The sequence below is a fragment of the Scardinius erythrophthalmus genome (assembly GCF_964197995.2).
Source record: "Scardinius erythrophthalmus genome assembly, chromosome: 1".
Taxonomy (NCBI): Eukaryota; Metazoa; Chordata; class Actinopteri; order Cypriniformes; family Leuciscidae; genus Scardinius; species Scardinius erythrophthalmus.
This window is the reverse complement of record NC_138221.1, coordinates 55,219,650-55,233,705: the sequence shown is the minus strand read 5'-3', so window position 1 is coordinate 55,233,705 and position 14,056 is coordinate 55,219,650. Positions and strand designations below refer to the sequence as shown.

Genomic DNA, 14,056 nt, shown 5'->3' with positions numbered 1-14,056 from the left:
TGCCAACTACCATGGAAAAATATTTCAATGTGTCCCTCAGTTTGTAAAAACAGATTTGCTTTTTTTCCCTGTAATGCATTTACAATGAAAGTCTATGGGGCAAGACATTCCAGAGGGCATAAAAACAGAAATGTAAAGCTTGCAAAAAACGTGTTATTCGAGCTGTAAATGTGTCTATATCGTCTTGATTGCAGCAGCACTGACATTCTATTATTTAACCCAGAACATGCCTTTAAATCGAGCTTCATGTTGCTGTACAAAAGTATAAAATATAAGCTGTTATAATGCAGCTGTTACTGATCTTTGAACTATTTGTGACTGTTTAATTCATTCAAATGGAATATAGTAAAGCAGTGGCTCTTAAAGTTGTCATGAAATCAAAAGTGACCCTATTTACTGTGTTAGTTAGCGCACATTACCAGCCTTGTGGTAAACAATTAATCTGTGCAAGTTAAAATACAGAATTTTTTTTGTTTGTTTGTCATGGTAAACTTTAATCAAAATCTAAAATCTGCTTCCGCTCTGGAATGGAGTTCCTTCTCTGATGACGGCTCGGGTTGAATATCCTTAACCACTCCCCTCCAACTGTCAGTCTGCTATGTGCTAGGGATGGAGAGGAGGTGCGCTGAAATAAAACCCTGGCCTCTATTCAGTATTCTGTTTCTCTTGGAAATACGTCACAACTCTGAAGTAAAGTCGGTTGCAGCTTCTGGTTCACTGGGACTTTTTTTTGTGTGAATTCTGTCCCCCACCAAGGTATTTTTCATAAATTTCCGGTCACATGTTTGAAATGTTAGTATGTTACCACCTTGTATAATTTGTTGCTTTAAGGCCCGTTCACACAGAGGACAATAGCGATAACGATATAATAAAAAAAATATAAAAGAATAGCAGAGTTCACAGCACAACTGTAACGACAACGGCACAGTGAAACGACAATGACGAACGATAAAAACTGGCCGCTGGTGTGGACGCTAAGATATTGTTATAGTTATCTTTATAGTTATCGTTCTTGGTGTGAACGGGCTTTTATGAATGGTTTAGTTCAGTTTCACTGAAACACTTTTTAATCAGCTGTTTAGGTTCCCCTTGTGACAACTTACCCCAATAGAGTGTGAAAATATGTCTTGCTCTTGGGGCATGTTGTCACAGAAGGTCAAAGTGTGTTCAGTGAACTACAAGTAATGTATCCTTTTCCTGAATAATAAATGTAGAAATGTTTTATATAGCTTTATATATATATATATATTTTCTGCTGTATGCAGACATCTACCTAATTCTCTTTTACTGTACTTTTACTCTGTTGTTTTGTATGTTGTCATTGTCCCTTGCCATTATTGTTGCTTGTTCATTGTAAAGCGTCCTTGAGCCCTGGAAAGGCGCTATATAAATAAAACTTTGAGGTACACTACCATTCAAAAGTTTGGGGTCAGTGATTCTTTTTGTTTTTATGGAAAGAAATGAATATCTTTATTCAGCAAGGATGCAATAAATCGATCAAAAGTGACAGTGAAGTCAATTTTAATGTTACAAAAAGATTTCTATGTCAAATATATGCTGTTCTTTTGAACTTTCTATTCATCGAAGAATTATGAAAAAAAGTGCATCACGGTTTCCATTAAAATATTAAGCAGCACAACTGTTAATCAGAAATGTTTCTTGATCATCAAATCATCATATTAGAATGATTTCTGAAGGATCATGTGACACTGAAGACTGGAGTAATGATGCTGAAAATACAGCTTTACCATCAAAGGAATAATTTACATTTTAAAATATATTCAAATAGAAAACAGTTCTTTTAATTCCTAATAATATTTAACAAAGTAATTTCACTTTATTGTTTTAATCAAATAAATGCAGCCTTGGTGAGCATAAGGGACTACATTCAAATACTTTTTTTACTTTTTTTTTTATCTTTCCAACCCCAAACATTTGAACGGTAGTGTATCTTTCTGACTTTCAAAACTAAACCTACCCAGAGGCCCCAGTCTCCCCCTATACAGACAGAGATGGACTGGACCTGCGCTCAGATGGATTTGTTGCTGTATTTCTGCATCTCCTTCAGGGTCAAATATCCACTCCCGCAGGGCTCAATCATGGAGGAGGGTCTGACCACAGCGCCCTCTGCACGCTCAGAGGTGGAACTACAGCTGGGTGCCCTCACAGGTTCAGACCACGGTGTGATGATGGGCACCGGAGCGAAACTCTCTGCTGGGCGAACAGCACCGAGGGAACCTTGCAGTGACATAATGAAAGAAACCAGCGCATGTCCTTCCGCCGCGGCATCTTGGTCTTCATCACAGTTCTGCTCTCCAGGTATGTCGAACCCTGAATCCGGGCTCATCGGCTGTTCCATCTGGTAACTTGGGGTTTGCAAACAGTCATATGAAGACCCAGGCGACGAGAGAGTGGAGCCTGTGCCTTCCTCAGGGTGATAGGTGAAGTACACGGGGCAGGATTCGAGGTAAACAGAGCCCGAAAGCGATTTGCTATAGAAGTAGCCCATGTTAGAGAAACCAGATGATGAAGCATGGCTGGTGCCGCTGTTCTCAAGTCCAGAGTCCATCTGATTGGAGTGAACAAGCGCAGCAGTAGACATCTGAGCGTCGGGATCCAACAAGGACAGGTCCCAAATATCAGAGATTTCTACAGGTGAGATATCGTCACATGACTGAGGGGTAAGAAATGGCCCGTCTGAATTTTGACAGCCCAGCCAATTCTGTGGAAAGGAAAGAGGAAATGCATGTGGTCAGTGTGTGTTTTTCTGGCTCGCTGAAGGAAGATATGAGTAAGCAGCCAGGGTTCTCAAGTCTCACGCATTGGCCGTGAGACACATGCAATTCAACCAGTTCACACGCCACACCGTGTATTTCTCACGCTGAAAATGCAGTGCCAACCAAGTTGTCCTGCAAGCTTTATATATAACGTTGTATACGAAGCGCAGGCACACAAAGTGAGGTTTCCTGCCGCCAGCACGTATCTCGGCCAGATTGTGCCACCGTACGTTCGTTACTAGGTAACCAACAACATCGCGCGAGCCCGAACACACGTCGTGATGGAGAAGGTAAGTTGGAAGAAAGCTCGTCTAACATTTTTAGGCTAGAACATTTCATATATAGCCCATCGTATACATTATTATTGATGCACTCAAAAACTCTACAACTACTTTGCAACCAGGCCAGAAGCTTTGGCTCAGTTTGGCTAGCTTACGTTATCTGAAACTAAGGGAAATGTTAGTGGGTATGGGAAGGAATGGAGATGTATTTCTTCATTTTATTTTAAATATTATATAATTTTATATATTATACTGTATTAATAGTCTTTCTAGTTACATTAAGGCTACATGTATTAAAGCAGAGTGCTCTGGGTAATATTTAAATGTCTGGCATCGAGCCACAGTGCTTCAAGTGGGAGCCCCCTACCCCTGTTATCAAGGCATCAAAATGTGCAACAAACACTTACAACACAAAACACATTTCATAAGCTGGAGTGTGTACTCTACACACACACACACACACACACACACACACACACACACACACACACACACACACACACATACCTTAATACTCCAATATGTCATTTGTTCACAATGTCCCACCACACAATAAATCATTATACCATTTCAACTAGACACATTCAAAATGCAAAAACATTTGTTTTTCCAAACTGTTTGGAGCAATTTGTTATATTTTTGTAATTTTTGTATATTTGTAATTTTGAAATATAACATTAAAGAGTATATTTGATGTGATGAATTGCTCTGACATTTATCAGATTTACCAATTGTTATAATTTCAATTTGTGCTGGTTAAATATGAGCAATGGGTAAAATGTGGGGGCGGGGCTCCATTAGGGCTCCTCCCCTAACCGCAGGTGATCTCACTCCAAGCTTTTGATAAAACTTGAGAACCCTGGTAAGCATTTGCAAGAAATGCAGGTCTTGGCCACATCTGTAAACTTGGGTGTGTGTGAGTTTGTACTGCAAAGATTTTGCATTGGAAGAAAAGTGTGTGAACCTGATAATGTTATTGGTAGTCTCATACATTTCTGCATGGTGTGAATTCAGGGAATTGCCACAATGCTGGTAAAAACAGCAATATCCCCGTGAGTAAGGGGCAAGTAAGATTATTTTAATACTTTGATTCAGCAAGGTTGCATTCACGAGTTCACATCTACATATAATTAATACAATAAGTTTATGCGTATTTGGCGTGCTGTCCAGGGGGAGGGCTCCGAGCTCGGAGTTAGGCCCGAACCCAAAGTACTCCCCCAGTTGGTAAGTGTAGATGGAACTGGAAGTGAGGAGATGGGGTGGAGGAGGGATGCTGACAAACTTTCAATGAACAGAGATAGGTCTGCTGTGAATTTATACTCTGTCATTGAGTTGATTACTGATTAATCTCCAGCTGTGCATAATTTGGTTAATTATCTGAACCTGCTCCTCCCGAACTTTGTTAAATAAAACCTCATTTAAATCAAACAAAAGTGACAGTAAAGACGTATAATGTTACGAAAGATTTATATTTCAAATAAATGCTGCTCTTTTCAAAGAAGGATCAAAGAATCCTGAAAAATTTATGTTTCCACAAAAAATATAAAGCAGCACAACTGTTTTATACACTGATATGTTTCTTGAGCATCAAATCAGCATATTAGAAAGATATCTGAAGGATCATGTGACACTGAAGACTGAGGTATATTTATTACACTTTAAAATATATTAGATGAGAATGAGACTAAAATGAAAATATATATACATGCACACACACACACACACACACACACACACACATATACAGTTGTGGTCAGAATTATTGGCACCCCTGGTAAATATATGGTCAAAGATGACTAAACATAAATCCGCATTGTTTATCATTTTGATCTTTCATTTAAAAAAAAAAAAAATCTGGTGGGTTTGCTGCCAAAAATCTATTTTTTTAGTTTCATCTGACCACAGAACCTCATCCCATTTGAAGTTTATACTCCTGTGAAGCAAACAAGTCATAGCTAGACAATTTCATGTTTAGTCACCCTGGTGTGATAAATGTAAATATTCATGAAAATATACTTGAGAGATATTTTACCCATAAAAAGGTCTAGGGGTGCCAATAATTGTGGCCCACATCTTTTGGAGAAAACATAAAAAACATGTATTTCTTAATGTGATTTTCCCCCCACTTTCAATTATTTTACTTCAATGAAAGGTTAGAGTTTTGTGATTTTTTTAAATGAATGATCAAAAGGATAAACAATGCAGATTTATTTTTACAGACATCTTTGATCATATTTACCAGGGGTGCCAATAGTTCTGACCACAACTGTGTATGGATATATATATATATATTTATATATATATGTTTATTGTTGTAATAATATTTCACAATACTACTGTTACGCAGGAGATACAGCGGAACTCACCTGGAAGTTTCCACCGTGAATGGTGTGAAGAGGCTGGAAATATCTGGATGGGTCTGGAACATGTTGATGGTTTGGTTTTAATAACCTGCAAAGAAATAATAACGCTTGATACAGATGCACAAACAAACACAAATATCAGGTACAAAGACCAACAGTTACATACTTTCATGGAAATACTGTAGTTAGAAACATACACACAGATGCCTACACACCACTCTACACAAACAGGGTAAAAAACTAGGCCTTGAACGTCTTAAAAATTGAGGTCAAACAGATAAAACACATACACATCTAATACTCACCGGTTGCTTTTCTTTATCTTATAGATGACCAAAGAAAAAACAGAGAGAACGAAGACATGGAAGCCAATGATCAGAACTACACGCATATCATCAGTCACTGATGGAGAAAAAATATGAAAACTGCTGTCATAAAATATATGATGATCTTAGCTCACAAACTAATATTATTATAAAATATTACTAGGCTGGCAAGAGGCACCACCTGGTGATGAGCCTTCATCCCCTGGTTTCACTAATGGCTTTCCAATGTCAGACCTCCAGGACACAGCAGGACTCCAGTGGCTCCATTCCCCCTGAAAGTAACCATCATCTATGGGTTCAACAGGCTTCACACGAACCCTGGCCTGGTACTCTTCTCCTACAGTCAGGAAATGATGGCTCAGCAGCACGGAACTTTCATGAGAGATATTCCAATGTTTTGCCATCTGTAAAATCATATATACACATAAAAAACACATACACAAAAATAATATATAAAAAAACACACTCAAAATAATTTTGTAATTGACTTGGATGTGTTCAAATGAATGCCATTTTATTTGATTAATTCATTAGGGTAAATGTCAAATCAAACACAAATGTTTGCTTACCTCCCAGCTTGTATGTTTGGCTTTAAACTGCAATTGGAATTCATACTCCTTTATGTCTTGTGGAAAGTTACTGCCTTTACTCCAAGTTATGTTATCCCTGCTTACAGTGGGTTCATCTGGTGGTTGTGTCTTAACTGTCATTCAAACAAAGAAAACAAATACATAAAACAAACAACAGAACAGTTACATTGATAAACAAGTAGAGTCAAGTCATCATCGTTTCAATTGTTCTCAAGGAATCCAGGAATTGATCAAATGTATTCTTTGACTGTGATGAGTCACAAATGCATAAATGTAAATGTAAACAAAAAAGCAACATCCCCAGCCCCATCTCATAGCAATCGGGGTGCGTATTATTGTGGTGTTGCGGTGTCTGAACCCTCTAATTATGGCTTGAATGACCAAAAAAACAAAAGGTTTGGATGTGTGTAATAGACAGATTTAATTTTACATATAGCATAAGGATTGACATCATGGGGTCTCTCCTGGGAGCCCAATCACCTCCAAGTGGTAACAGAATGAGCCAATGAACATTGGCCAGTGAGATTTGCATGCAAAGTCACACCCACTCGGACATACTGGTATAAATACGTCCGGCATTCTGTTCTTCTGCCTCCTCCATTCAATGGTGGGGCCACCAAGCCTTACATGAACATTCAACAGGTGGGGCGTGCAATTGTGGTTCAGTTGTGCCCGCAAAGTGCCGCCACCTGGCGGAATCGTCCGTGTCCCCCGTCCAGGTTCAACGGCCTCCTGTTTAACTTGGTGCAGGCAAACATTCCCCTGTACTGCATGCGGAGATTGCAGTCCTCCTGGCGAAGGACGCAATAGAGCCTGTCCCTCCAGCCTAGATGAAGTCAGCATTTTACAGTCCGTACTTCATAGTACCCAAGAAGAGCGGGGGGTTACGGCCAATCTTGGATCTGCGTGTCTTGAATCGGGCCCTTCACAAGCTCCCGTCACAAGCTCATGTGCATTCGCTCCCAGGATTGGTTTGCAGCAATCGACCTGAAGAATGCATTTTACCAATTTTTAATTTTACCTCGACACAGACCGTTTCTTCCCTTTGCGTTCGAGGGTCGAGCATATCAGTACAAGGTCCTCCCCTTTGGGCTGTGCCTGTCTCCCCGTGTCTTTACCAAAGTTGCGGAAGGTCCCCTCCCCCACTGAGGGAGGTGGGCATTCGCATCCTCAACTTTTCTCGGTGTGGAGTTGAACTCCGTCAGTATGACAGCGAGTCTCTCCAGCGAGCGTGCGTGGTTGGTGCTGAACTGCCTGAATACATTCAGGTAGAAAACAGCGGTTCAACTGAAACAATTTCAGAGGCTCCTGGGGTATTTGGCATCTGCAGCCTCGGTCACACTGCTCGGACTGATGCATATGAGACCTCTTCAGGCGGAGGTGCCATGGCATACTCCGTGTGACCATCACACAGAGCTGTCGCCAAACATTCAGCCCATGGTTGGACCTTGCCTTTCTATGGGCTGGAGTGCCCCTATAACCAGTGTCCAGGCATGTTGTTGTCACAACAGATGCCTCAACCACGGGCTGGGGTGCCGCGTGCAATGGGCATGCTGCCTCGGGCTACTGGACAGGACCTCGACTGCAGTGGCATATCAACTGCCGCAAGTTGCTTGCAGTACTCCTTGCCCATGTGCCGATTCCGACTATTGCTGCATGACAAGTATGAACTGGTCCGGATGGACAACACATTGACCGTAGTGTACAATTTTGAGCTTAAAATCCTATCTTTAAAGATAGTATTCCTGATCGCACTCATTTCCTTCAAGAGGGTGGGGGACATGCAGGCCTTTTCGATCAGTGATCCATGAGTTCGGTCCGGCCCTGTCTCAACCCATCCTCAGACCCCGGCCTGGATACATGCCCAAAGTTCCCACCACTGCCTTTTGGGACCAGGTGGTGAACTTGCAAGAACTGCCCCCGGAGGAAGCAGACCCAGCCCTCGCATTGCTGTGTCCCGTTCACGTGTGTTTATATGGACCACACGCAGAGCTTCAGAAGCTCAGAGCAGCTATTTGTCTGCAGGTCAGCAGAAGGGAAAGGCTGTCTCCAAACAGAGGTTGGCCCATTGGATTGTGGATGTCATCGCCTTGGCGTACCAGTCCCAAGGCGAGTCGTGCCACCTGGGGGTGAGAGCTCACTCAACTCGTTTTCCCTGTTGGTAAACCCGTGTCTTTCCCTGGGCGGTTCTCCTCTGTCCTGTCTCTGCGCCGGTAGCAGTGCCTCCCTGGCTAGGTAGGGCCTACCGCAGAGATCTTCCATATGTAGAACTGCCCCTCGGGTCAGTCCTTATGTGTACTTCCAAACATTATCTCCCTTCAGGCAGGTTGTGGGCTCCGTAGCATTCCCCTCCTTTGGGATAGCGCACAGTTCCCCAGCATAATGGTCATGGCTGAAAAATTATGAGAATTGAGTTCCGAAGCACTCTTCCCTGAGGTAGGAAAAGCGGCTTTGACCGTCCTCAGTGTAAACCATGTCTCTTCTATTCCCTTCGGTATGGGGGAGTACCTCCTCTGGCTTACATGGGGAGCTGGGTAGGTTACGACATTGTGAGAGCAGTTGCCAAGATGGCATGCCGTAGCTTGCCAGCATCTACATCTCCAACACTCTTAACACAGATCAGAGGCTACGGCATTTTCCATAGGGACCCCATGACGTCAGTCAATTGTAACATTGAACATGACTGACTGAATGGGAATATTTAGGTTACTAATGTAACTCCTGCTCTCTGAAGGAGGGAACGGAGACGTTACGTCCCCCCTGCCACAGCCCTGAACCACCGCTAAATGGCCGGGATCCTGTCTCGGCTCCTCAGCAAAACATGAATAAAGTGAGTAATGCCGGCCCTATTTATACCCGTATGTCCTGGTGGGGGTGACTCGGCATGCAAATCTCACTGGCCAGTGTTCATTGGCTTGTTCTTTTACCACTTGGAGGTGATTGGGCTCCCAGGCGGGATCCAATGAAGTCAGTCCGACGTAACATCTCCATTCCCTTACTCAGGGAACGGGGGTTAAATTTGTAAACTAGACGTTTTTATTAAAACAACAACAACAAAAACCTTAAAGGCATAGTTCACCCAGAAATGAAAATTGTCATTATTTACTTACCCTCAATTTGTTCCAAACCTGTATGAGTTTTTTTTTTCTCCTACTGAAAACAAAAGAAGATATTTGTAACCAGAGTTTGTAACTTCTTTTCCTACTATAGAAGTTAATGGGCCCCATCAACTGTCTGATTACCAACACTCTTTAAAATATCTTCTTTTGTGTTCAGCAGAAGAAAGAAAATCATAGAGGTTTGGAACCTGTATGATTGAGGGTGAGGGTGAGTAAGTGATGACAGACTTTTTAATATTTGGGTCAACTATCCCTTCAACCATGTCTTCACCAATTTTTTAAATGCCCTTATCAAAATACTTATTTCGTACTGTGATGACAATGTTTTGCTCATTTAAATTGCAAAATCGTCTTCCAAGCATTTTTTTTTTTTACTCTTACAATTACTCCTGCTATTCTCTAATTTCAGTCATTCTGTATTTGTTTTTTACATTAACCTGCCATTTTAAACATATCACTAATAGCAGAATTAATCCACTTACTGTGTCGGCCAGGGCGGAAATTCAGATTAGTTCTGACAGATCCATTACAGGTTACACTCAACCAGATTTTGTTAAGGAAAAAAAAATGCTGTGTTTGAGAGAGAGAGAGAGGGGAACGTAAGAAGACAATCCATTTAACTTAACTTAATTGAAAGATCTATTTCTACTCACTTTTTTTTCGTAGGTTATAAAACAACCTCTGGTAGAATGTGATTGATTGCTTAGTGGCACCAGCTCACATCTACACACAAGTTCAAATTTGATTCGAATTTGAGAAAGTTTTTTTTATCAATGTTAAATTTGTCTGAGACGTGAAACTGAAATTTACAAACCTTTTGTCGTCTTTGTCCCCCACAAGCTCACATCGCTGGCCGGAGTAATTTGTAGAGCTTCGCCATACACAAGAAATCTTTGTCAAGTAGTCACTAACACATGAAAGATCTTCTGTTTTTGGTCAAACCAGAAGACAAATGTTATAAGTGGATAGAAAACAAGTAAACATTTATTTTGTCTTTCAATACTTGTAAAGTTAATGGGATAGGTCACCCAAAAATAAAAATTCTGTCACTCGCCCTCATGTCGTTACAAACCCGTAAGACTCTTGAAGATTCTTCAGAACACAAATGAAGATGTTTTTGATGAAATCCGAGAGATTTCTGTCCTTCCATTGACAGCTTACGCAACTACCACTTCCAAGCCCCGGAAAGGTAGTAAAGACATCATGAAAGTAATCCATGTGACAGAAATCTCTCAGATTGCATCAAAAATATAATCATTTGTGTTCCGAAGATGAACAAAAGTCTTACAGTTTTGGAACTACATGAAGGTGAGTAATTATTGACAGAATTTACATTTTTGGGTGAACTATCCCTTTAAGAAAATTATTAGCATAAATATACCCAACTAACATTATTTGGCTGCCAGAATGTTATCTGAACATTACTGAAACACACCTTTTTAAATTTGTTTAGTTAGGAAAGCTTTCTTTAAAGATATAGAATGATTGTTTGTTCCTTCCCTTAAAAATAAAAAAAATTAATTAGGGAAAGAACATTCTGTTAGTTATTTTAAGGTTGTCTCAAAAAACCTCCCTGCAACGTTCTGAGAACATTATTTTATGATTGTAAAAAAACAAAAAAAACAAACGGGAAGCAAATATAATGTTAGGGAAATGTTCTGCGTTTGTAAGGTAGGCCTACCTGTTTGTATGTTATTGGACTGGCCAATTCCATAAACTATGATGAAGATGAAGAAAGGAGTATACCAGTAATCCTTCATCACTACTTGGATCTGAAACACACATATAAAACATAATTTTTAAAAAAAAACGTCTTTAGTATAAAACAATATTTTACTCTAAACAACGTTCTAAACATTGAAAGTGTATGGGGACAAAACTGTCAAGCTCAAAAATGACACCAAAGTAGCCCATATATGTTATACTCCAAGTCTTCTGAAGCAAATAGATTGTTTGTATTCAGAATAGATCAAAATAAAATCTTCCATCACCATTCACTTTTTATTGTATGGACACGATAAGCTTGGACATTCTGCAAAGCAGTTCTCAGTTTTGACTCATCAAACACTTCAAAATTAACATTCCGCAAAAGTAGCAACACTCAATGTTTCATCCATTTCATCCATCATTTCATCATTCCATAAGCATATTAACTCACAATCTGGCTTCCTAAAGTCATTTATATAAGGTTAAAACTTGGACTCAATGCAGTGCTACTACTGTGGTTGTCCCATTCTGTTGTCTAAATATTAATATCTATGGTGATATCTGTGTGGTAATCAGATGATATGATCTATGGTAATCTGTTAATAAACTCGGTAAACTGCTATGAGGTCACAAACTGTCGCTATGGAGATTTGACTAAGAGCGCAACCGCAAAGCTGGTTTTTTACCTGTGGCTGAAAGTGTGACACAAATGCACACAATATTGCTCCTAGGAAGAAGAACTAAGTTTAGTCACGCTGAACTGGGATGGTAACACAGAGGTTCTGGGTTCAAAGTCGGACCCGAAATAATTATCCAATCAATGCATCAATGAAAGTTAAACTAGCACTAACTATTTCTATTCTATATATATATATATATGCTACGTGTACTGTACTTGACTAACTGGGACTTGTCACAGCACTTGCATATTGTTGCCCTATTTGGTTGCTTCCAAATTTCATTGTTCCTATTTTTCTCCTCATTTGTAAGTCGCTTTGGATAAAAGCATCTGCTAAATGATTAAATATAAAAATCATATGTCCAATCACTTTCAAAGCACTCCACTCTTCAGGAAGCTGATGCACCATAGCTTAATTTTTAAACCTTAAAAGGATAGTTCGCTTAAAGATGACAATTCTATCGTCATTTACTCACCCTCACATCTTTCCAAACTTGTATGACTTTCCTTCTTTTGTTCAAAAATGTCTAGAACGATAAATATTTATTTTTACATTTGTGCACAAAAATGCAAACAGCCAGTTAGCCAGAGGAGCTTTAATTTTTAAAATTCAGACTTTCACTTTTAAATGGCATCGCTGTGGCTTTTTACCTGACAGGATGTTGCCCAAAGAAAACGGTAAACTGCAAAGCACGCATATACTGAATTCCATTGCAAAATTCTTTAGGTGCGCATATATGACGCAAGCTAACTTTGACTCTTTTGCTGAGTGGGCCATTGTCAACAGCGCACCCCTCTTTGTGAGTGGGTGGTCAAACTGTATACAGGCAATTTCCACTAACACTACAAAACGACACCCACAGACAGCAACAAAAACCCTCAGCTGTAACCGTAAGGTGACTTCTTGTAAAAGGCGCACTTGTAGACTGATAGCCCAGAAGATGCCTTGCCTGTAAAAGTAAAATCAAACAGTGACAGGACACTCTACAGCAATCACTGACGGTGCGGTTTCACTTGAACACATTTAAAAGTGAGCGCTGAGTAATTCGGATAGCAGTTTATTTGACACACGGGTTTCAACCTCAACTACTGATCTGAGTGATCGTGCATATACTCTCGGTTTCACAAAACGCTTCCAAACTTCTTGGGTTATTCTTAAGAGCACATAGAGTTTAATAGGAACTAACTTGTACTTTGCATTGGTAAATTAACTAAAAAAGTTTATTCACCAATGCATAACGAGTATTTATCAATTTATTTACCAATAAGTGGTGACTAATAATCAACCCATACAATGACCCCAAGCATCCAGACACTAAACAAGTGGCATCTGCTAAAAAAAAATATTCTACATCTTTTCTCAGAACTATCTTTCTACTCACTTTTTGTGTCAGTTTGCGAGGGGGAGTTTTAGTGAATGAATTCAGTTTTTACTGGTGCACATCTTCCAGACTGATTCACATCGACATAAAGTCACAATACGCTTAGTTTTCAACAGTATAACTATTGTAAAACCTAACAAATTTCTTCTTGTGAAAAGTTTTGCTGAAAGATTTTTATAGCGGCTTAAGTGTTCAAAAACATTTTAGGGTCAATCGCTGTCAAATCAGTCAAATCAGCTCAGTTGTTGTTTGATATACAATGCATCATTGCTCAACCCAGCAGTCATTTAATATCGCAAGTGTAATACTTACCCTTTGCCTTCAGCTGACTGTCAAACAGCTGTCTGCACAGGCAACATGGATGCTGAGGTCTGTCTGTCTACCTGACCACCTACTCTTCATCCTCCTCTCTTTACCGCTCTTGCTCTCTCTGCCCCTCCCCTTTTACCTCCATCTGTCAGGAGGATCTCTCTTTCTCTATCACTCTACTCCTTCCTCTCTCTCTCTCTCTCTCTCTCTCTCTCTCTCTCTCTCTCTCTCGCTCTGCAATTGCATCTTCTTCCTCCCTGCTCGATGTATGACTAACCACAATGTTTGCTGACATGTTTACAAAGCTAAATCAAGAGGTCAGAGGGCCCGAAGAGAAATAATTTCCTCTCAGTCTTTCTTTGATGCAAGGATGGTCTTTTCTTATTGTTTAGAATGTATTGTTTATATATTTTATGGTTGTGTCTTAGTATACACAATTTTGTGATAGTCTGAACTTTGATTTATAGAGCAAGATTATTACAAGTTATTGGAGAGGCCAGGAAAATGTGAATTTCTTGGCTTT

The 14,056-nt window shown here is 40.0% G+C and overlaps 1 protein-coding gene across 2 annotated transcripts; it reads right to left on the bottom strand.

Annotated features, from left to right (window-relative positions):
• Positions 1-1,310: 1,310 nt before the first annotated feature.
• Positions 1,311-13,764, bottom strand: il2rb (interleukin 2 receptor, beta). Of its 2 annotated transcripts, XM_081381653.1 has the most exons (11): positions 13,537-13,656; positions 12,319-12,369; positions 11,138-11,228; positions 10,271-10,382; positions 10,110-10,179; positions 9,939-10,026; positions 6,317-6,450; positions 5,929-6,151; positions 5,727-5,823; positions 5,425-5,509; positions 1,311-2,722 (listed from the first exon to the last, which is right to left on the bottom strand). In XM_081381653.1, exons 3-11 carry the CDS (start codon positions 11,214-11,216, stop codon positions 2,030-2,032), a joined length of 1,581 nt encoding a protein of 526 aa, XP_081237779.1. In that variant the 5' UTR covers positions 11,217-11,228; positions 12,319-12,369; positions 13,537-13,656; the 3' UTR covers positions 1,311-2,029. The 2 variants fall into 2 exon arrangements, with proteins under 2 accessions (XP_081237779.1, XP_081237778.1); XM_081381652.1 differs by lacking the exon at positions 12,319-12,369 and having other exon boundaries at positions 13,537-13,764.
• Between the last annotated feature and the right edge of the window lie 292 nt (positions 13,765-14,056).